The following is a 21,076-nucleotide window of genomic DNA, read 5'->3' as shown; positions in this document are numbered from 1 at the left end:
AGTCGCAAAATGAAGTGTGGCTGAAAGTAGCTCGCCCGTGCCTTGTAATGCATTCCTGCCTCTTACTTTACCCTTGTGCTATCTAACCTCGTGACTAGTCAATTTAGAGAGCTAAACCAGAAGAAAATGAACCTATTTTGTTTTTTGTAGGGTTAGCTTTTTCACTGATGTGATTCCCTGTACAGGTTGTGATGGAGGAAGATGAAGTCGCACAAAGCGGCAGAATTATGTGGCAGGGCATGAGACCATGATTGCCTTTCTCGGTGGTATCTGTCTGTTTGTTAGTTTGATGTTACAGTTAGTCAGATCTGTGTCCTCACTTGAGCTGAAGGATTGTGGGGAGTTGTAACAATGAGAAAGTTACTTGAAGAAACACTGTGAGTGTTTTTTCATTTATCTATTTATTTTCTGGATCAGGTGGAAACAATGGACGATGACTTTGTGGCTTCCTCCATATCCCCATTTCTCACTGAAAGCTTGGAGATGATAATGGAAGTGGAGAATGAGAACTCAAAGCCGCCTTGTTTTTCCTGTGCTTTTGACAACCAAAATGGAGGGAGAAGCTTCTCTGCAGAGTCTTATTTAGCAAGTGGATCTCTTAAGAGGTATGGGGTTTTTTTGAGTTACAAATATAATACCCTTCTAAGATGTTCTTTCCACTGGTGTTTGGTGCCTCTAAATGCTGACAGGGTTTCCAAATCAGTTTGTTCTTCAGCTCTTATGATCCTGAGTTCAATGTGGTGGTATACCAAAGCAGGAAGGGCAATTGTGTTGATACACTGCTTTGAACAGCATTCTAGGTCCAGTTCCTAGCTTTGTGAACTTACTTTAAGATATTGTAAAGGACCTGTTACAGGTCTGTTAGGACACTTCAAAACTGGCCTGTTGGGCAACAGCATCTGAGACCCCTTAAATTTCTGAGGAGGTTGCAGCACTGCTTTTTGCAGTCATATGTTCTATTCGATGCTTGCCCTTTCTCTCTTTTCCACGTGATAGAAACAAACCTGCTCTGCACAGCTTCCCCAGATCGCTGGGACTGTCCTTTGTAGCTTTAAGACCATCTTTCTCAAAGCTCTACCTTTGCATGCATTCTGGATTTAAGGTTCAGAAGTCACATGCATAACAAGTATTTTCTGTGAGGTTCTGAAATGTTACTTTGGTGAAGTTAATATCTTCTTTACTGTCTGTGATCCAGCTTAGTTTTCTGTGCCATTTGCTGGTCCTGCAGGCGTTGTCTTGTTTTTCCTACAAAAGCATAATCTTTCTGTCTGTCTTTCCCAGTATTTTCTTTATACTTTTGAACTTGAATACTTACTGTGGGTTTCTCTTGCTGAACCTCATATTTTGTGTTGTTACTTTGGGGTTTTTTAATCTTCATTTCCACAGCCTTTTCTGTTATAAAGCCTTAAAGGAGGTTCTGCTGCACCTCCCCCATTCCTTACCTTATTTATCTTTTTTGTTGTTGTTGTTGTTGGATCAAAGCACATTCATTCAAATTGATGTCAAGTAGAGGATTGAGAGAGCCTGTGTCTGCATGAACGTATCTGTAGTGGATTCCACACTGACAAAGCAGCATTTTGTGACTGAAACACTTCCATGTGAAAATTCACTCAGGAGCTTGTACGTAGACAGGTTTCTCAAATCACTACAATCATGATAATACTGTTGTCCTGTCACTTATTCACCTTGTCTACTTGGATTGTAAATTCTTGGAAAAGCCTGCACGTGAGAGACTCCTCTGTCTTCATTATCTAGAACAGGAGTAACTGGATTTAATTGCTAAAGGCTTCAAAACAGACCAATGCTTAGGCAGTTACAGAGTGAACTACAGGTGTTGTGGGAGATCGAGCCAATTACTCAGCAGATGCCCTTTTTGCCTCTGAGAACTGAATTGGTAATAGTGCATAATTCAAAAAGAATATGAATTTGGTGTGTAACATAATGAAAACCAAGTGCTTGCCCAGTACATTTTTTTTTATTTTTAAAAACAGAAATATTTCTTGCATCTTAGTGAATTCAGCTTCATCTGCGCTGAAGTATTTTATGAAAGTCAGTGGGAAAATTCTGAAATAGTTTGTTCTGATGTCTTTGTTATTGTTGTTATTATTATACAGCTTGCTGTGATTTTTTTTTTGAAAGCACATTAGTGAAATATTTTTATATTTGCACAATTAGTAATGTTTTAACGATCTATACAGACATCTGATTTTCTCCACTTTGGGTGAAATGGTAATTCTGATTTTATTTTTTTTTTCTTTAGCCAGAGCAAAGGCTAGTCATGGCCTAGTGTTAGTTTAAGTTATAATAATGAAGTCATATTTTGTGACCCTCATCAATTCATCTACGTAAAAGTGTGCTTTTATCAATGTGTTCTATGTAAGTATTATTAAATGTATATAAAGGAGCAAATGTGTGTCTAGCATTAGTTATTAGGCATGTAGTGTACATTGAGACAGATCCCAAACATACACTTAACAGTGGAGCATATCTATGTTATCTAACATAGCAGCCTCTTCTGTTAAGGACAGTCTGTATGTTATGTCTCAGCCCCTCTGTAAGGATGAAGATGCTTCAGGGTGGTAGCTTGTTAATTTTTATTTGTTTCTAAAATATACTGTGCCCTGTGACTATATCCTGGTTTTATGCTCTTGGAGCTAGGAGTTGTCATATTTTATGTACTATATATTATATTGCTATAAAAGGTATAATAGGCTGTCTTTTGGGAGCACTGCTACATTTTCCTATCTATAGTATACATGTTGCTGATATATTGATAAAATATCAGTGATAGATAAGCCAGCTGTAGATATTGTATTCTATAGGTTTATTACTGGGGAATGTATGAATATTGTTGGCTCTATTTTACAGGGTTTTGCTGACACTAGATCCTTCTCCAAATGACTATGAAGATGATGTAGTGGAAATGTTTGGCTTTCAGTGGGTTACTGAAATGGCCTTAGTTGAATCCTGTGGACTTCTCTTTGGATTACTTAGGTATGATAATGTTAGTGTATTTTATAATTAATCCACTTCTGTAATTATACCCACATTAAGGATGTAACAAACTTTTCAAGTTTTTGATAGCCCACATTTTTTATGATCTTACTATGCACTGCATCCAAAAAGATTATGCTGTCTATCTAACACTCCAGTTAAGTGATGGATAAGACACAAATGGAGTTACGGGAAGAAGTAAATTTTGTGTCACAGATTTTTAATATTATGGGACTTAACAATAACTTTCTAAGCGGCGTGGTGCATATCTTAGCCATCACCAGATAAAAATTGATAAGTACATTTATTACAACAGTGTTGTGATTAATTTAGAAGGCTCTAGCTTCAGAATATATGAATAAACTATATAAGATTTCCTTGAATGAGATTGTGCTACCCATATAGTTAAAGTTGTCTTTTGAAGATTTTAAGTCCTTTTTTTGTGCATAAAGAAAAGCGGAGGTTAAAAATCAAATACTGTATACGCTGGATGCAGCACTTCCTTCAATTGTTCGGATTAGGATAGCTTCAGCAATCTCTTCAGATACAGTTACTCAGTGTTTGACTAATTCAATGTAGATGTTTAATCTGGTCAATGCAAATACACAGATCACCGATAATCCTCTTTGCTACTGATAATCCTCAGGATGTACAGCACATACAGAGAGTGGATGGGAGAGGAGCTTTTGTATGATTCCACAAATGTATGTGATATATTCCATCATTCCTTTGATTTGTAGTGGATTTTTCCATCCCTTTAGGATATGACCAAGGGCATGATGTGAAGCATCATTAATAGGGTCTGGCTTATTGAAACACGATGGCATAGATGACAGGATGTATATTAAAACCAGTATTATTTAGCTTTGCTTGTTTGATGCAAGCTTTGACTTCACTGTGATTTAAAAAAAAAAAAATTAAAAAAAATCTGATAATGAAGGAGATCGAGGATAACATAGTTAAAAGAAACACTGTATCCCCTTCAGCATTTAGTCTGATCTGTTTATTAATGTAAAATCACTGGGCAGTGAGACAGTGATGTAGTTGATCTCTTGAATTAAATAAATTTTTTTCTGTAATATAAACTGCTCTGTAATTGTAACAGAGATGAATATAAGGCATAAGATATTTTATTGTGGTTTTTAAGTTATTCAAGCTGTACATGTTTTAAAACCTACCGAACTGGTAGGAATAATGGATTTCAGCTAACTCTTGGCTATGAGAGTTTGGTTGCTAAGCTGTCTTTTGGTGTGACAAGTCCCTCTGCAAAGATACTCTTTCAGTTCGTTTGTTCAGTCATAAAATGGAACACTTTCATTTATAGACCAGTTGACAACTGAAAGTAGGAAAACTCCTTGTTCCATTGTAGAAATCATATGTGTTAAGTACAAGTTATAATGATTCTTGAGGACAAGGTGGCTGTAAATAGTTGAATTTATAAAGTACAGATAATACCTATGTTTAAATGCATGGTTACAGAAACATAGTCTTTTTTAATGTCTGTAAATATGGAAGATTGTTATTTAATATTTTAACTATTGTAATAAGTAATATACAGCAGAACTGCAAGTTAAAAACATTAATTGCACGGTAAAAAGAATTCTTACCTGTGATTTTTTTTTATGTGATTGAAGATGTGTGAGTAAGCTATGTAACAATTTAAGTGGGCATATTAAGACAATGTATCTTCGATTAATAAATGGAAGTACCAGTTTAACTGTCAGAATATTTATTTGCAAATCAAATGATTTAATGTTTAACAACCATGAGGATCAATCTTTGAGGTACAAATGCAAATTGAAATTAAAATGACTTACTTAACTGATGATATCTTTGTTATGCTTCTCATGCCCAGTTTGTGCTTTTGTTTTATCAGCCCACTGTATTCTGTCTTTTGTCAATTCAGTGGAGAGTCTTTTTTTTTCCTGTGTGGCTCCTTTCTGACACTCTCTCTCTCTCTAACCTTCAGCCTCAACAGCCCTCTTTCAAAGTCCTCCTGCTTTAGACTTCCTTCCTTTCTACATGGTTGAAATACTTGAAAAATTCATGCAGAAATACAGCTTTGATTTCAAAACAAACAACCCCCCCCCCACAACCCACCTAAATGCATTACTCAAGGTAATCTTGGATAGCTGACGTGATTTTATCCAAGGAAGGAAGAGCTGAGGGAGATAATTTTTACGTGTGTCTGCCCCTTAATATGCAGGTTACAACCTGGGGTTTTGGATCCTTGTGGGCACTTCCTAGTTTTCAGGGGTTTTTTCCATAAGAACGTTTGATCTGGGTTGGATCCAAGTATCCTGTTTTTGACTCCTTCAGTAGTTGCTTCTTTGACTGTATAAGAAATGAGGCAGAGAGCTCCTTCCTCAATTTATGCAGCATTTTCTTTCAAAAGTCTGTCTTACACAGTTGCGCTTTTCATGTATTCAGTTTAGTACCACGTTATCTCTGTGGAGACTATACTTGAGACCACTTGAAAAATAACAGTTGTTGCAGAATATGGCTGAGTACTTACCTGTTATAGCTTTTTTAAATTTTCATTTGCAGTGGCAGTTAGCAGCTTCTTTAAAAATGCTCTCTCCCCTCCAAAACTGAACTGTTTTAACTTTTCTAGAGACACTTTCTCCTTTTACTTTACTCTATTTGTTGCTGTTTATCTTTGTGCTCAAGTTAAGCAGCAGACCACCCTAAGCAGGAAGTGGGAAAAGCTGCTGACAGAATTTACTAGTGTTCATTCACAAGGGAATTAATTTAGTGTATACTGACCATATGCCATGAGGACTAACTTTCAGGTTTATTCTGTGGTCAAATATGAAGCTGAGTTACGCTTATGGAAAGATCACTCACAGGGAATGGCTTTCGGGGTTCTTGTGTGTGTACTTGTTTTTTTCCTCCCCCAGTATTTAGCTAATTTTGTATTTGTTGTTACTGTGTTTAATGTTTTAAAAACAAGCAAAAATTCTATCCATTGTCATCCCTTCACACTTGGATGTGTCTGTTGCCTTCCACTAATACTCTTTGCTATTAGCTATTTCTGTAAGCTTTTTCAGAAATACAAAGCAAGAAACACCTCTCGCCTCTCTCTGTTCTATTTAGACCTTACTAAAATGTAGTTAAGCAACTTTTACCTATATAAATACCATAAACCTTTGTATTCCTTTAATTAGGCAACAGATATACAGACTGGAAAACCTGGTACAAATGAGTTCATCTGATTTTGGTAAGTTTAACACATTTAATTTGACACTGGGATAGGTATCTGACTACCTTTTCATTATAGAAGTATATTACCACAGATCACACTTTTGCTTTGACTCTTGACCAAGGGCTCATGGAGTGTGCCACAAAACAGCATATAACCAGCATAAACCTGCAGTAAGGGTACAAATATAGGCAAACAAGTGATGTAAGGTAGTGTGAAAATAGACAGTGGAAATGTTGTGAGTCAGTTTGGAACCAGATCTGCCTGTGTAGTAGGTGCATGGGGCAATTCTGACCTTACTGACCTAAGGTGGGGAATTTTGCATTAATTTGACTTGAGCTAAGATGTCACCCTTAAGGTAGAATTTGGCAAAACTATTAACTTGTTTACGTCAAAATGGAAAGTTGCATCAAAACTCCCAATAACTATTTTAGTTACAAAAAGTACTTTTTTAGTTCGGACTTTTTTCAGTGTTCTCCTGGCTTACATTTAAACAAGTTAGTTATATTTGCTTAGTTTAGAGTTATTTACAAACTTAATTTATCTTTGCAGCAGGATCAATAAAATGGGATCACTACAAAATGCTTTGTTTCAATTAAATACTAAGGCAGGGGAAGTGGTATGTTTCTGAAGGATTATTGCAGCCTTGGGCTTATTGTAAGTTTGAAGGCTGAATTAGCAAGTTGAGAAGTTCAGTAATTACTTAGAAATAAACTGTCTGTAGTATCTTCTCATTACAGATAAATTGCTAGTGTTCTAAGAGTACAAGTGAATATTTTTGCACATTATTTTTTTGGTTTGATATTGTCATGTTCTGCCACTTAAAACCATTGGTATGAATTTATCATCAAACTTCTTTGATATGCTTTTGTTGATTGTATCTTAAAAGTCTCATTTTGCTGACATTTAATACATAAGTGGAAGTAGCCTTACTTTAAATTACATTAGAACTTTTATATAGTAGCTGGACACCAAGAAACTGTTCTGTAGTTCTTTTTCCCTTAAATTAAGCATCTTCTTGGTTCTCTTCTCTGTATCCTGCTCTTCGTCTTGTCAAATAAGCTAGAAAAATAAAAACCTGTTGAATTTTAGGCTTTGCACCAGGCTTTCTTTGTGACTTAGAGCAAGTCACTGATCATCTGTGACTCAGTTCCCCCTTGATACAAGCAGGCTAGTAGTAGAGGAGTGTCGTGAGGATTAAAATATTTAAAATGATCAGGCAGTGTGATGTTAGGTGTTATTGATGTCTTAGATAAATGCGCTATTGCACCTGTTTAAAACACCAGTTTAGAGTTTTAGCTCAGTAAATCTTTGTTGTGTGTATATGTTTATACAGATATCAATATCGTACATTTCATTTAATTTCCTATCAGTCTTAATGAGCTTTGGAGGCTTGGTACTGAGAACTGTGTAATGTGGAAGCCATATAAAATCTTTTCTTATGCTCTGTGTTGTTTTGCCCCTTTTTTTTTTTTTAAACGCCTGATCCGTTCTTAACACTCTACTGTTCCCGTTTTGTTCCACTTATTTCATTGATCAATGATTTATGACAGTATGCAAAAGATTTTGTAGTGAAATACTGTAGTATAAAATTTTGCTTAAACAGAACTTCTGAGAACTTAGGATAAAATATTTGTAATTGCTACAAAGCAGCAGTAATATCTATAAATAATTCCTTTAGAACAGAGTGATTTGAGCCTCTAAATCTATGGTTCATTACCATGGCAGATCCTACGGGTTCTTATGTGGTGGGGGTAGGCTGTACAGTGGAATATTATGGTACTTGTACCAGTTGATTTGCTTCACTCAGTCAGTGTTGTTGCTCAAAAAATGTCGAATAAGCTTATATGCACAAAACTTTTACTTGTGGGGTCTGTAACAAGTGGCATATGTTAACTTCAAGGTTACCTGGAGGGGATGGGGAAACAAAGGGGAGAGAGAGAGCAGGAAAAGGAAAGGGAAGACTCCCCACTGGTCAGCTGGGGAGAGGAGCAAAGGCAACTGCCTTTCCCTGAACATGCAGTCCAGTGTAGCAGGTGACAAAGAGTTTTTGCCATGCATCTCCTCTAGCGCAATACACTTTCATTGGGGCCTGCTCAAACTCCTCATTTGCTGTTCCCACTAATGATGCTCTTAAAGATTGGTACGTGCTTAATCAGGTACAAGTGTTGCAGGCTGACTGGTTGCTAAGCATTTGTGTATGTATATTATTGGGCGGTAGTGACTGGGTATTTAAATTACTGTATCTGCTTTGTTACGCACTGAGTTTCATCTTTCTCTTAATATAAGCTGAAAGCTACAAGGCAAGGTGTGGGAATAAGTAAGGAGCAATTCTCACACCAGTGGCGATAGCTTCCAATGAATCTCTACTGTAACAATGGTGTTTGAGCTTGCAGGTGCAAGATAAGGAGGGTAGCACCATGAGAACAGCAGCTTCAGAGAGCAAAGGAAAGGCGACACATAGCTGCAATAACTGGCTGAAAGGATACAGAGCTGCAAGTGAAAGGCAGGCTACAGGATCGTAAATGGACGGCTGTTAGCATTACACATCTTGAGGCACTGTGCAACAATGTGATGCTTCCTAGGAAGAGAAGTTACAAAACATGTTTCCAAATAAGTCCACCTGCTTAAGGTCCTCCAAGAGAAAAGGATGCTGAGAAATTTTCACGTCTTTTCTGAAGGTGTCTTGGAAGCAGACAGGGAGCAGGGCAGTAGGGCTGAATGATTTCTTCTAGCACTGGTTGCTTGCCTCTGCCAGCTTTCCTGAGGGACTGGATGCCTTCTTTTCCCTCTGTATCTGGATATGCCTCTGAGATGATAAGATAAAGAATGGATCCCTCCAGCAAAATGACATTTAGAAGTGGATGTTTGCCACCAGCCACCTCCCAAGTTGTCCTCAGAAAAGAGGATGGCTTTCCAGTGGTCTGGTTTAATTACTGTGGAGAATGCATATGTTACGTGAGTCACAGTGTGGGCACATCTGCTTTAAGCTGTTGATCTCTTTTACTTCAGGTCAAGCTGCAAACTTGCACTCTGAGGCAGAGAGCATCAGGCATCAATGTATTGAGTTTTTGCATTACGTGAAAGTTTTCATCTTCAGGTGAGATTTACACACAATTTACTAACTTACGTACTGAACTTTGTGTAGCTGCTTCTTATCCATTTTCTGATTGTGTATCTGTGTATGTGTGTTCAGGTATCTGGAACCCCCTAAAGTGGAAAATGATGGAATGCTCCATCCATATGAAGAACTAGAAGCACAGTTACCATCAGTGTTGGTGGAAGAGCTTCATGCTTTGACCATGCACATCGGTCACCTTTGTGAACTTCCTAGTAGTGTCCTGGCAGCATTTACGATTCAACATCAGGCAAAGGTTGATGTTTTTCATAATTTTTTTTTTGTGTGTGTGTAACAATACATATTCAACTTGATAAATTTTGGCTGAATAAGAATTAATCTTTCTTCAGGCTGAAATTGAAGTTACACTTTATATTTTGGGGTTTTTTTCCCTTTAGTAACTAAGTGCCATTCCATACTTGGCAAATACAACTAATAAGCTCTGGATTTTCTGTTGTTGTTTTTATTTATCTATTTATTTTTATGTTTTATAGCTTTTAAAGTTCTTCCCACACTATACAAATGATAATACCAATTACAGGGAGATAAGCACGTTAAAAAAATTCCTCGGTGTTTGTCCTTAGTAATGGTTAAAATTTCTGAGCTTCCTAGTAGGAGGGGCACTTTTTAAAAACTACTTTCTGAAATCTGACTCAAAATAGGAAAAGATCATGCATATAAAGAAGAAAAGTGCAGACATGGAAGTAGGCACTGCAACATTAAACACTAGTGAAGTATACACCATTAAGATTTGTGCATACATATAATAACTAATGCTTTCAAATCTTAGAAAGAAAAAAGGAATTTCAGTCTTAGGTTGTATAAACTAGTATCTGGAGAGGAATGATCCACTGAGAAACAGCATTTTGAATCTTTCTGTTTGTTTAGCTTGTTAGTAGGGCCACTGTTGAGCTGATGAAAGAAACAGTAATTTCAAGTAAACTTTAAGGAAGAGAATATTGAAATTTTGGAATTACTTTAAGAGCACACTTTACTTTAGCAGTTTGTGTGCTACCTAATACTTTTCTGGAAAGGAAAGAATAACTAAGGGCGTTGTAATCTGTCAAGCTTGAATCAAGACATTGTGTTTAAATTGTAATTTAGAGCAGATTAAAGACTTCATGAACATCCTCTACAGACAGAATTAATTGTCATGAAGGGGTTTTTTTTGATTTTTCTTTTTTTTTTTTTCTTTAACTGAATGGCATGTTTGTATGTTACAGTGTATTTGATCATAGATATTCATAATGTTCGCTGCAGGCAAAATGCATGCCCATCTTCACATGTCTTAGTACAGTACCCAGAATTCGCTAAAGAAATGTTAAAAATAAATAAATGTATGTATTTCTAATCACAGGTCTTTCCCCCATCATGGCATTTACTACACCTCCACTTGGATATTAATTGGCTGGTATTGGAAGTTCTTCATGTACTAGGTGAAAAAATGATGAGTAAGTATGCAGGTTTTTTTCTTGAACTTATTCTTGTACATATGACTTACCTAGATTTCTCATCTTAATTTATCCAGAATCATTTACTACTTTTGGTAGTTTTTAAACATAGCTATATTTAATGGGGTAAATTCAAATATGGTGAAGGGAGGTTCTGTGTAGCTCAAATTAAATGGAATAGTATTTGGAATTTGTTCTGTCAAAACTTGGCAAGATTACGAAGTTTGTTCCCAACTGACGCTTACAATGTACTAAATATTTAATAACAATACAATTTTTGACATTGTAAACAAAAATGCATTTTCAGAGATCCAGAATGCATAACAGAGAACAGCAATTTGATGAAAACAATGTAGGGAAAGTGTCCAAGGATGGGCCAGAACAAAGACTCTCAGAACAGAGAATTTGTATTGTTAATCATATGCGACACCAAGAAAATACTGGGCAAAAGAAGCTTCAGTCAGAGGAGCTTGTAAAAGTACAGCAAGAAAAGGGCAAGGCAATACCTTTTTTATTTAAAAAAAAAAAAAGGCTTTAAAAGCGCAAAAAGTAGATTGATAAGAGTAAGCTGTTCATAGAAGCTAGATAAAAAAGGTCATAGAATGCAATTGAAGAACCCAACTTCAAAGTAGTTCATTTTTCTGAAGAAGAATTGTTAAAATACAGAAGAGAACTTTATTTGCTTTGTGAGAATTATATGTTGTCCATGTCCATGCTAGCAAAATAGAAGAAAATACATTTTTGTGATTTATAATCATTGTGTCACTACAACCACCACCACCACCCCCCCCCATTATAAATTACCAATATAAGTTCCATATAGGAATTGCAAAAGTTGGAGTAACGTTAAGGTCTAGCAAGAATGCACTATATGTTTAGCCCAGGTAACTGGTACTGAATGTGAACTCTTGGATTAGCTTTCACCTGCTCTGAGTGCAGTCACAACGCAGCCTTGCTCGGATTAATGCATCTTCACTGTTTCTGCATGTCTGTGTTACTGGATAATGTGTGGGTTGGCTGTTTGTTCTATAATTCTAAGTTTCTTTTATGATCCATTGTGGGATAACCTGTTTTCCTTTTTTGGGGCCTTTTGGAGAAAGGATGGGAAAACTGTTAGAGGCAATTTATTGTCCAGAATTCTATATTTATTTCTAGATAAAGTTCTAAGTAATAATGCAGTAATCCATTTTCATAAGAGAAAGCTTGTGCTTTTTAACAACAAAATTTACTAGTCAAGACAGTAGTATCTCTGCATATATTATCTTGTCTTGTATTCTTATGTGCCTTGTAGAATTTCTTAGGTTCTCATCTCATTCTGTAAATTACGCTGAGTAGAAACTTCACACTGCTGAGACCAATGGCAGGATAGTGGGTTCAGGGCCTCACCCTGCATTTCCAAGAATAAAATACAGGCTCATTCTACATATCTTCTGTTCCACTCATGTCAGGGGAGTTGTACTGTTGAAAAGCTTGTGGAATAAGATCTTACAGTCTCTTAACTTTACCATTTTATCTGTGTTAATGTCTACAAATGCTCAAGTTGGAATATGATTATGCCAGCTTTTTACATCAACACATCCAAAGGAAAGTGTTAGACCTCTCCAGAATTGTTTGTCATCAACTTGCATATCTGCAAAACATGTCATGATTTCAGAACATGCGCACTGGCATGTGACAAAGAGGAACTTGCAGATAAATAAATCTTTATTCCACTGCAAAAACTGTGCCAATAAAAGGCTGTAAAGTGCCAAACTATTTTACTGTCAACCAGAATAATACCAGACTTCAGTGTAATAATGAAGGGACTAGCTTGAACTTAGAATGGATGAACTTTTCAAAATGAGTCTGCAAATTAAAATTACATACAGCTCAACAGACCAATTCTAAAATATATAGAATAGAAAAAAAAATCCCTATCTGTCTTGTATTCCTACAGCCAAACCCAGGACTAAATAGGTCTAATTTTCTTTTGTGTTTTAGGACAAGTTGTATATGCTAACCATTTCATAAACCTAACCGGAGAGAATTTAACCAGTATCAGTTTATTTGAAACACACTGTGGAAATCTCATATCTGATTTAATAAGCTTGTCCATCAACAAGTATATAAAGGTAACTTTTTTTTCTTTATATAGGACACGGGCAGTTAGATGCTTGTATTGGGAACCATATGAAGTAGATATTGCACCAATGCATAGATGACTTCTTACTGCTAAGTTTTAAATGTTATGTATGGCTTTATATCTCCATGTTTTAAAGAGTGTTATTTGTTAGGAGCTCAAATTGTGTTATATTTATTCATGACCATCTGGTAGTTGAATGAGAGAGTAATATTGAAATGCACTGTGTACAGAGCAGAAGTGAGTGCCACATTTCCTAAGTTCAGTGTTCCAGGTTTAATGCCAAACATGGCACAGTCTAAAAGGTTTAGAGCTATAAATGCAAAAAAAAAAAAAAATCCTTTCGAACTCTCTCAACAGGAACAAAAAGAGAATAACTGTAATCCTGGCAGTAAGCTAACTGGACACTTACAGAATGTCGTATTACAGTTTATCGTTGCACTGCTCCTATTTCTGCAACCTCATCTTTCTGTTATAGCCCTTTTACGTTTGTCAAGGGAAAACTTGCCCTGCCCTGCCCTGCCCTGCCCTGTCCTTCCCTTCCCTTCCCACAGTGTTTTTCTCACTTGTTTTGAGCACTCCAAAGTTAGAAAGTCATAATAGATCCATATAGCAGCTAGTAAAAGAGCTGCGTAATCTTTGACTGTGTCATTGTGAAACCTGCTTTAGATGGGCATGTGTGATCCATGAGCGCAGGACTGAACTCTGAGAATAAGTAGAAGTGACCACCATATAATTTATGTTTTCCTAGTACAAAGACATGAAAAATGGAGTCCCCCTTCTTTCATATTACTGTTGGGGGGGAGGGTGGCTGTACTAGCATTTGATAACTGTTCTTTTAAACTATCTTTCTGTAGAGAACTCTGTTACCTTTTAAAATCAGTTTTGATCTATTAAATTATCGGATAATACTGCAACCTTCTCTGTTGTCAAAAGGCAAATAGATGAGAGTAATTTTTTTTAAAGGAAGATTCAAATAGTATTTGTTGACCATTGTGCTTGATGGTAGGCTTTGAAATGTCAGATGTTAAAATGACAGGTTCATCCTACTTCCACGGAGCCACATTACAAAGAGGGAAGACTGTTTTGCCACCGCTTTTTCTTCAGCTCTCCCTAGGCTTGGGCCACACAGCTTGAACTAGTTCTATTTGAGATTCATTTCTGAAGTAGAGCTTGCACTTGAGCTGGATAATGTCTCTTCAGCTGGTGCCTCCTCTAGTATGCATTCATTGCTATAATCCAGTAATGGAAATAACATCCCTTAAAAATGTTGAAAACACAACTGATACTCATAATAGATGACACTGTCAGCTCATCACTAAAACATGTCATTAAGCTTTTGGCTGAGAATATTCAGAAGTGCAGCTCCTAACATTTGTGGGTATCCTTGGAAGGAGGGACATAAACTCTAATCCTCCAGACTCGTATTTTCAGATTTGTTTCTTAGGCAGCTCTGGTATCAAGAAGCTTGACTTGCATCACGTACTGAACCCATTGTGCTCTGAGATACGTTTGGCAGAGAAATATATAACCCTGGGTATCTTTCTGTTTTCAGCAGCACATCTCTGGCACCAGAGCTCTATTGTCCCAACAGTACCACAATTTGAGTTTATAACCATTCTTACCAAGATACTGAACTCAGGATGTTGCAAGAGGAAATCCAGACTGTCTCTGAAGAAAACAATGTTACCCTTAGTCTAACCAGTATCTGTATGGTGTCTTGCTTTGACACTACTAGCCAAACTCTATCCTGGATGGATACTGCACATCTCCTGCAGAAGCAATCATGCTATCTTGTAGAAGAGCACAGTAGTAGATGCAAGTAGTAGATGAAGAAACCTAGTTGCTGCAACAACTGGTACTCCATGTAAAAGGCTTGAAATCTCACTTGTAAGATAGTCTGTGTACCTAATACTTCCATAAAATCCTCCAGTGTTACAGTGCATCTGTAATAAGTAGACTGCTCCCTTCTGAGGGATCTGTTTTGCTCTTTGGTGATGAGTCATAACGAGAATATTTTTGAGGCACTTCAGTTTTGGGAAGTTAGTTAAGTAATGAATTTTTCAATAGACTTTAGTGGTCACACTGATGTTTGTTCTCAAGATAGTATTTACATAAGATTAATTCAGGTTGTTGAGAGATTCCCATAACAGATCTTTAACTAAAAGCGTGAGGAGGCATAGGCACATGAAAAACTCTGAACAGCATATGTGGAATGTGAATAATAGAATTATTTTAAATATTTCAGTCTTGACCTCATCATGTTCTTAAATCAATTGTCAGGGTCCACCCAGCAATTTCATAGGGTAAGCAGGGTTCTTTATAGAGAGAGAAAAACAAATTATGTGTCGCACTTTTATAAATACATATAAATTCATATTTATAAGTAAGTGTTCAGTATTTAAACCTGATTTGGAACTGTATGAAGTAGCTGTAAAGGTATTACTCTAAAGGTGGATGATAAATAAAAAGTCTGTATCCTTATAGAATATTATACAGATTTGAAACTATTGGTGATATACTTGTTCTCCTAATTGTGAGAGTGTGGTTTTTAGTCATTCACTCCCAATTCTGTAATGTCTCTTTCACACAGCTACTGCTGTCACTGGCATTGTGTATTTTGATTTAATTTTTGATTTACACAATTAGGTTTCCAAATTCAGAAATGATTTTAAATACCAGTGTGATTCAGGAATAGTTGTGCATTAATGGGTCAGGAAGAGCATGAGGGTATAAAAATTCAGGATTCATCTCATCAGATCTAGGTGTCTAGGAGTTAGTTGGCTAAGCTAGTCACCCTTGGTTCTTTTTATTGTCAGGGAAAGATAGCAACAGTTCTTTCTCCTGCAGTGAGTTAGATGAATTAGTCTCTCTAGGTGCCCATTCCCCTCTATTTGCTTTAGAGGGGTGTAGATTGATTATTTAAACTTGGACTACTCATTGTTTAGGGATAAATTGAGTATGAGCTGCTTTGTCTCGCCTCTTTTCTTTCCACATTTCTGCCATTGTGTCCTTGCTGAAGGTAGAATGTGCTGAATTATGCTTTTTAAGCAAAGCTTTTCTCACTATTTTTACCACCTCTGAATACAGTTCAGTGGTTCATAGGTCCTAAAACAGAGTAAGTAAAGTTTTGACTATACTATGATTATTTCAAATACAGTGCTGGTAGGTCTTAAAAACATTAAAGCGTACAGAGAATTTTTATGTATTTAGCACTTCCTTTTGCTGTTTTGCTTATTTTATTTCACAATTCAGGGAATGTAAAACTGAAAGATGAATCACAAGATGACTACTTTGCATTTGAAATGCATCAGTCTGAGTGAATTTTGTTAAATATGGAATAGTAATCAAATAACGTACATGACTTGAAATATGCTGTTTTCTGCATATTAAAAGAATGCCTTGCAGTAAATTTACCGAAAAGCAGATTTTGTGAAACGTTGTGGGAACATTAACATCCTCATGCCAACAAAAACATATTCTACTAGCATTATGCCTAGTCATTAAGGATTTTTCAGTTAAAAATAACAATGATAATAGCTATTAAATCATTTGAAATCTTTTTCTTATCTTCCTAAGAACATCAAGAAAATCTAATCAATCATTTTCTCTTTTCCCTACTGTCAGGGAATGAATCAGTATTTATTGCAATTCCTTTTCATTTAGGCCCCAGAATCCCATTTTTATTTGATTAAATAATGTTTGAAAGTGGCTCAGAAGAAACTAAGAAATAGCACAACCTGTAACTTATGTAGAATTAGGGAATAGTGATTCTTGTATGAGAGAGATATTTTGGATGTTAATGAAATAATGCACTTCCCAATATGTAATTGTAGCTATATTATTTAACTGCAAAACAACCCCACACAACCAAAACCAGAGAAAATATTGGTACATAAAATGCAATTCAAAAATAACACTTCTCTGAATAATTGTATTGCATATTCTCTTTCAGGTGAGACCTTCTGAGGCTCTTACTAGTCACCATTATCCCTGTACCTGCATTAAAGAATTATGGATTCTACTTATTCAGCTGCTGGACCACAGAAATAAAGGGTCTCACACAGAGGTAATGGAAGAATACTGTTACATATGCAGGCATGTTACATATGCAATACAGTCTCCAAATGTTCCCGGATTGCCATGAATGCACTAGTTCACATACCTGATGATAGAACTGAATTTCATATTTGCTTTAGGAGGACTGCATGCTAACTGATGCTTTAGGCTGCCGTCTTCAATGTGCATCAAGTCCTGACTCTAGGTTTGCAATGTACTATTTGGTTATTACCTGATAAGGAGTGCTCCTTGTGCTAAGGAAGGCAAGGCAAAGGAACAGACTGTGAAAGTTGTATGGTAGAGCAAAAGAAAAGAAACCATCTTTACCCATTTTTAAAAAATTTTATTAATTTTTGCAATTTATGTATTATGTCATGCAGCGATTCATCTCCAGGCTTTAGAAACACAGGTACAGTCAGACCAGTGATCCATCTAGCCCATGTTTCTGTCTTTGATACCCATACCTTAACTACCTATACAAGAACAACCTGGGTTTTGTTTTTGAATCTTGTAGTTGCTGACTTCTTTTGATGCTCCCTTATACTTTTATTGGAAGACCCAATCACTACCTGTTCTCCTTCCTTATACCAATATGACTTTATATGCCTCTTTGGTTTTGGTTTTTTCCTGATATCTCCTACCCGCTGCCTTTTCTAGGCTGAAGAGTCTTACTGTATTCAGTCATTCTTTTTACAGGCGCCATTCTCTACCTGTGATCATCTTTGTCACCCTTCTCTGAACCTTTTTCCATACTACTACATCCTATTTTGAATAGCAGAGTACCAGGATTACATGCAGTATTCCAAGTATGGGTCAGGTGGCCATATGATTTTATATGTTGCATAATGATCTTTTCTATTTTTTTCTTTTCCTTTGCTAGTATTTTCTAGTGTTTTGATTTTTCTTTCTTGACTGCTGGTTAGAATTGAGCTGATGTTTCTCTGAATATTAAGAAGTGTCAAAATCCTTTGAAAGTTTTCTGAAATAATCTTTATAAAAACCAAAGCTGTCATCTGTGCAATGAGTACTGTTCACTTAGTATAGAATGAAGTACTTCACAGGAGAATGTTTGTACTGATAGCTATTTACTCACTAATGACAACAGATATAAACGTGGGCAACACAAGTGAGACTTTCTTAGTGTTAAGTGTTTGCACTAGCACTTTGAAGCATAAGTTAGGATCAGGACCCAGCTAAGGTGGGTGAAATACAGGTGCAAAGAAGTCCCAGAGAGTTTCTGTATAATTAGGGAAGATAGTCACAGGCTGTAAGAAGAAGTAATACTGTGGTATAGGCAGGGATCTGAGCCAAAGAGAATTAATCAGTTTGTCAGTGTTGGAACAGACTTGAAACAAAACAGGGAATTTGAACCTGTTTGCTGTCTTTCAGACTGATTCTTTACCATCTACTACTATATTCTTCTTGGTTAGGTTAGTCTGGCACTAAAAGTTTTTCAAAAATCTGTTATAAAAAGTCTTCATTCAAGAACTCTAATCTCTCTCGTGTGAGTGTTGGTGCACCATCCTGTCTGCAGATCGTCATTTCATCAGATTGTAATTTTGCCTGTAAAGTATCACACCATGTTCTTCCTTGTGACCAAAGCTTGTCCTTTCACATTGCTTTCTACTGGCATTTGAGAGAGGACATTCTAAAGTAAAATTTACTTTTGCATTTTCTACAGTGTTTCTGGAGCTTGGTGAACAAAACTCTAAAGAATATCTTTGAAAGGCCAAGTAGTTCTGAAAGGATGTCTGGTTTTGAAACAATTCAGTGTAAAGACCCATTGAGTTTTAGCTGGTGGATTATTACTCATCTGGCATCACTCTACCAGTTTGACCGTAATGGAAATCTAGATGAAAAGGTGGGTATGCTTTTTTTCTAAGTACCTAAAAGTTGTTATAATTTATTTAGGTCTCTAACTTTGGTTATTTTTGTTGACAGAAAACAATTCATGTTGTAATACAGGAATTCTCAAACTCCTTAAAAAAAGGTCCTCTAAGGTTGGTGGTGTTACGGTATGCTTTATAGAAGTCAGTAAACATTCCAGGAGCCCCTGATGTATTCATGTTATACATTAGATATTCAGTAGATTACTGTATTAAGGAAACTTAAAATATCCCAACTAGTTGGTAGCACATATACTTAATGACGTAGCATACGTTTTAAGACTGTCTGCCTGCAGCATAAATGCTTCACTGGGTTTGTTGTTTTAGGAACTGAACACGTTAGATGGTACCATATGAAATAACATAGTCAATGTTTGAGGTTTATAATTGTTAATGCCACTTTTTTTTTAAAGGGGTAGCTCTGCTCTGGATAAATTCCAGTCTGTCTAATTGCATTCCCTTTGCATCACAGCAATGGCATGATGAGGTGCATACATATTTGTGTATACAGCTTAATTTTCTGTGTTGGTGTGGTACCAATAGACACTGTCTATAACTGTTGAATTCAAGCTTCAGTTTAGGAAGTTCTGGTACTAAGTTGCAAGACATTTGCTTTTAGAAGATGGCCTTAGGTTTTTCTACTGGCTAGAGCAGGCTAGTCCCCAATTAATCAGGTTCCTGTCTGTGAATCTCATTGTGAGGGACTTGACATTACCATGCATTCTGTAAGGGGCCTAGATGGGACCTGCACGTGCCATTCCTACACCTGTAAGACGTATGTAGGGCCATACTTGGTACTGATGCATCAAATTCCTTCATGGACCTCACTGCAGTTTTCTGCAGTTCTGGGGTCATGTAAACCCTGACCCTTCTTTCAGTCTTACTCTGAGATTCATTCTGCCTAGTTTTAAGTTTCTAATCATTAACTGGGAAGGAAATAGGCACTGGCTGACGAAATTCAACCATTTTGTGAGGTATGAAAGCTACCAATTTTTCTTAATTGATTATAGAGAGAGCTGACTAGAAGCCAAAGGGATAGCTGAAGACTCAGAAATCTAGGGGTTTTTTTGTCTGATGGTGTTTTTGGCACTAAGGAGAATCAGGTCATGCTATCTTCTGTCATCTGTCCTTCTGTTCTTTTATCTTTTGCCTCATTGTAGTTGTGTGTGTGGGGTTTTTTGTTTACATTTCAGCTGGATTGCTTATATTCCCTGGTTTGCCAAGCATCAGCTCTATATGGCTTCTTCCACAATTGGGCTTAATTGCCCTTTCTTGTGAAGTGTCTTTTATTATTTGTAATTTAATAGTGTGTATTAAAACTGGAAAGGTCCAACCCTTTTTCTATTAAAACCTTTACCATGATTTCCTGTCCTGACTTAGGACAAAAACCTTGAAACATGTTTGTGAACTGCAGATCTGTAAAGAGGGAAGAGTCTGATCACATCAGTTGATCAATTTGTTTTGATAACTTAAAATCCCCCCCTTCATCTTTAGATCTCTAAAAGCATTAGTATATAAACAGAGAAGGAATGAAAAATGTTGAACTTCTGTGAATGCTTTTAATCTGAAGTAAAATGAGACTTTTTAGTAAAAGTAAGAATTACTTTCATTGATTTTTATTTTGCAAATTCCCTGACTTGTCAAAAAAAAAAAAAAAAGATAGGGAAGGTGTGGTAACTCAGTGCTTGAATACTTATTTGAAAAACTCATGACCATTTCTGGTGACTAGAGGACTTCATGAATGTGGGATGCTTATGCTCCTGCTGCTTACGGGTTGACAGATCCTTTAGGATCCCATGGCAGGCTGCTCATTATCACGTGCTTCAGTCTTTTCTCATAATACCATGGCAAAATGAAGCAACTTCTTAAACATTCATAAAGTGTAAAATTGCAGACCACGTCTGATTGTTACACTGAAGGTTGTCTCAAGCTTCCCTTGCTTTTGCCCCATTAGTGGGGGAGGACTACAGTCCATAGTGCATTTCAGAGGGACATTGGGAAGACAGAATTACTACACTCCCTGCTTATTAGAGGAACTTAGATGGAGAGAAAAGGTTATTCCCAGGTTGAATACAGAAACCAGTGTGAAGCAGACATTTATCCTGGCTTTCTTATATTTTATGCCCTAATCAAAATGCAGTGATACTGTTTACTTTGATCATTGGGTTTTTTTCCTGTCTCTCATACTGATACATACTATGTATTTAGCCTCGTGAGAGATATTTTTTTGCCCCAGGCACTATATTA

At 36.5% G+C, this 21,076-nt stretch overlaps 1 protein-coding gene across 3 annotated transcripts in view; it reads left to right on the top strand.

Moving 5' to 3' along the window:
- Window positions 1–21,076, top strand: part of MMS22L (MMS22 like, DNA repair protein) — a 99,303-nt gene that overhangs the window by 1,295 nt on the left and 76,932 nt on the right. For all 3 annotated transcript variants that reach the window (XM_076333278.1, XM_076333276.1, XM_076333277.1), the window contains exons 2-10: window positions 418–605; window positions 2,869–2,994; window positions 6,162–6,214; window positions 9,209–9,296; window positions 9,393–9,570; window positions 10,672–10,765; window positions 12,746–12,876; window positions 16,840–16,953; window positions 18,625–18,804. In XM_076333278.1, the coding sequence (XP_076189393.1) occupies window positions 427–605; window positions 2,869–2,994; window positions 6,162–6,214; window positions 9,209–9,296; window positions 9,393–9,570; window positions 10,672–10,765; window positions 12,746–12,876; window positions 16,840–16,953; window positions 18,625–18,804 (1,143 nt within the window). In that variant the 5' untranslated portion in view covers window positions 418–426. The remainder of the gene's footprint in view (window positions 1–417; window positions 606–2,868; window positions 2,995–6,161; window positions 6,215–9,208; window positions 9,297–9,392; window positions 9,571–10,671; window positions 10,766–12,745; window positions 12,877–16,839; window positions 16,954–18,624; window positions 18,805–21,076) is intronic.

The sequence above is a fragment of the Aptenodytes patagonicus genome, chromosome 3 (assembly GCF_965638725.1).
Source record: "Aptenodytes patagonicus chromosome 3, bAptPat1.pri.cur, whole genome shotgun sequence".
Taxonomy (NCBI): Eukaryota; Metazoa; Chordata; class Aves; order Sphenisciformes; family Spheniscidae; genus Aptenodytes; species Aptenodytes patagonicus.
Note: the sequence above shows the minus strand (reverse complement) of the source record. Positions and strands in the feature narration are given on the sequence as shown.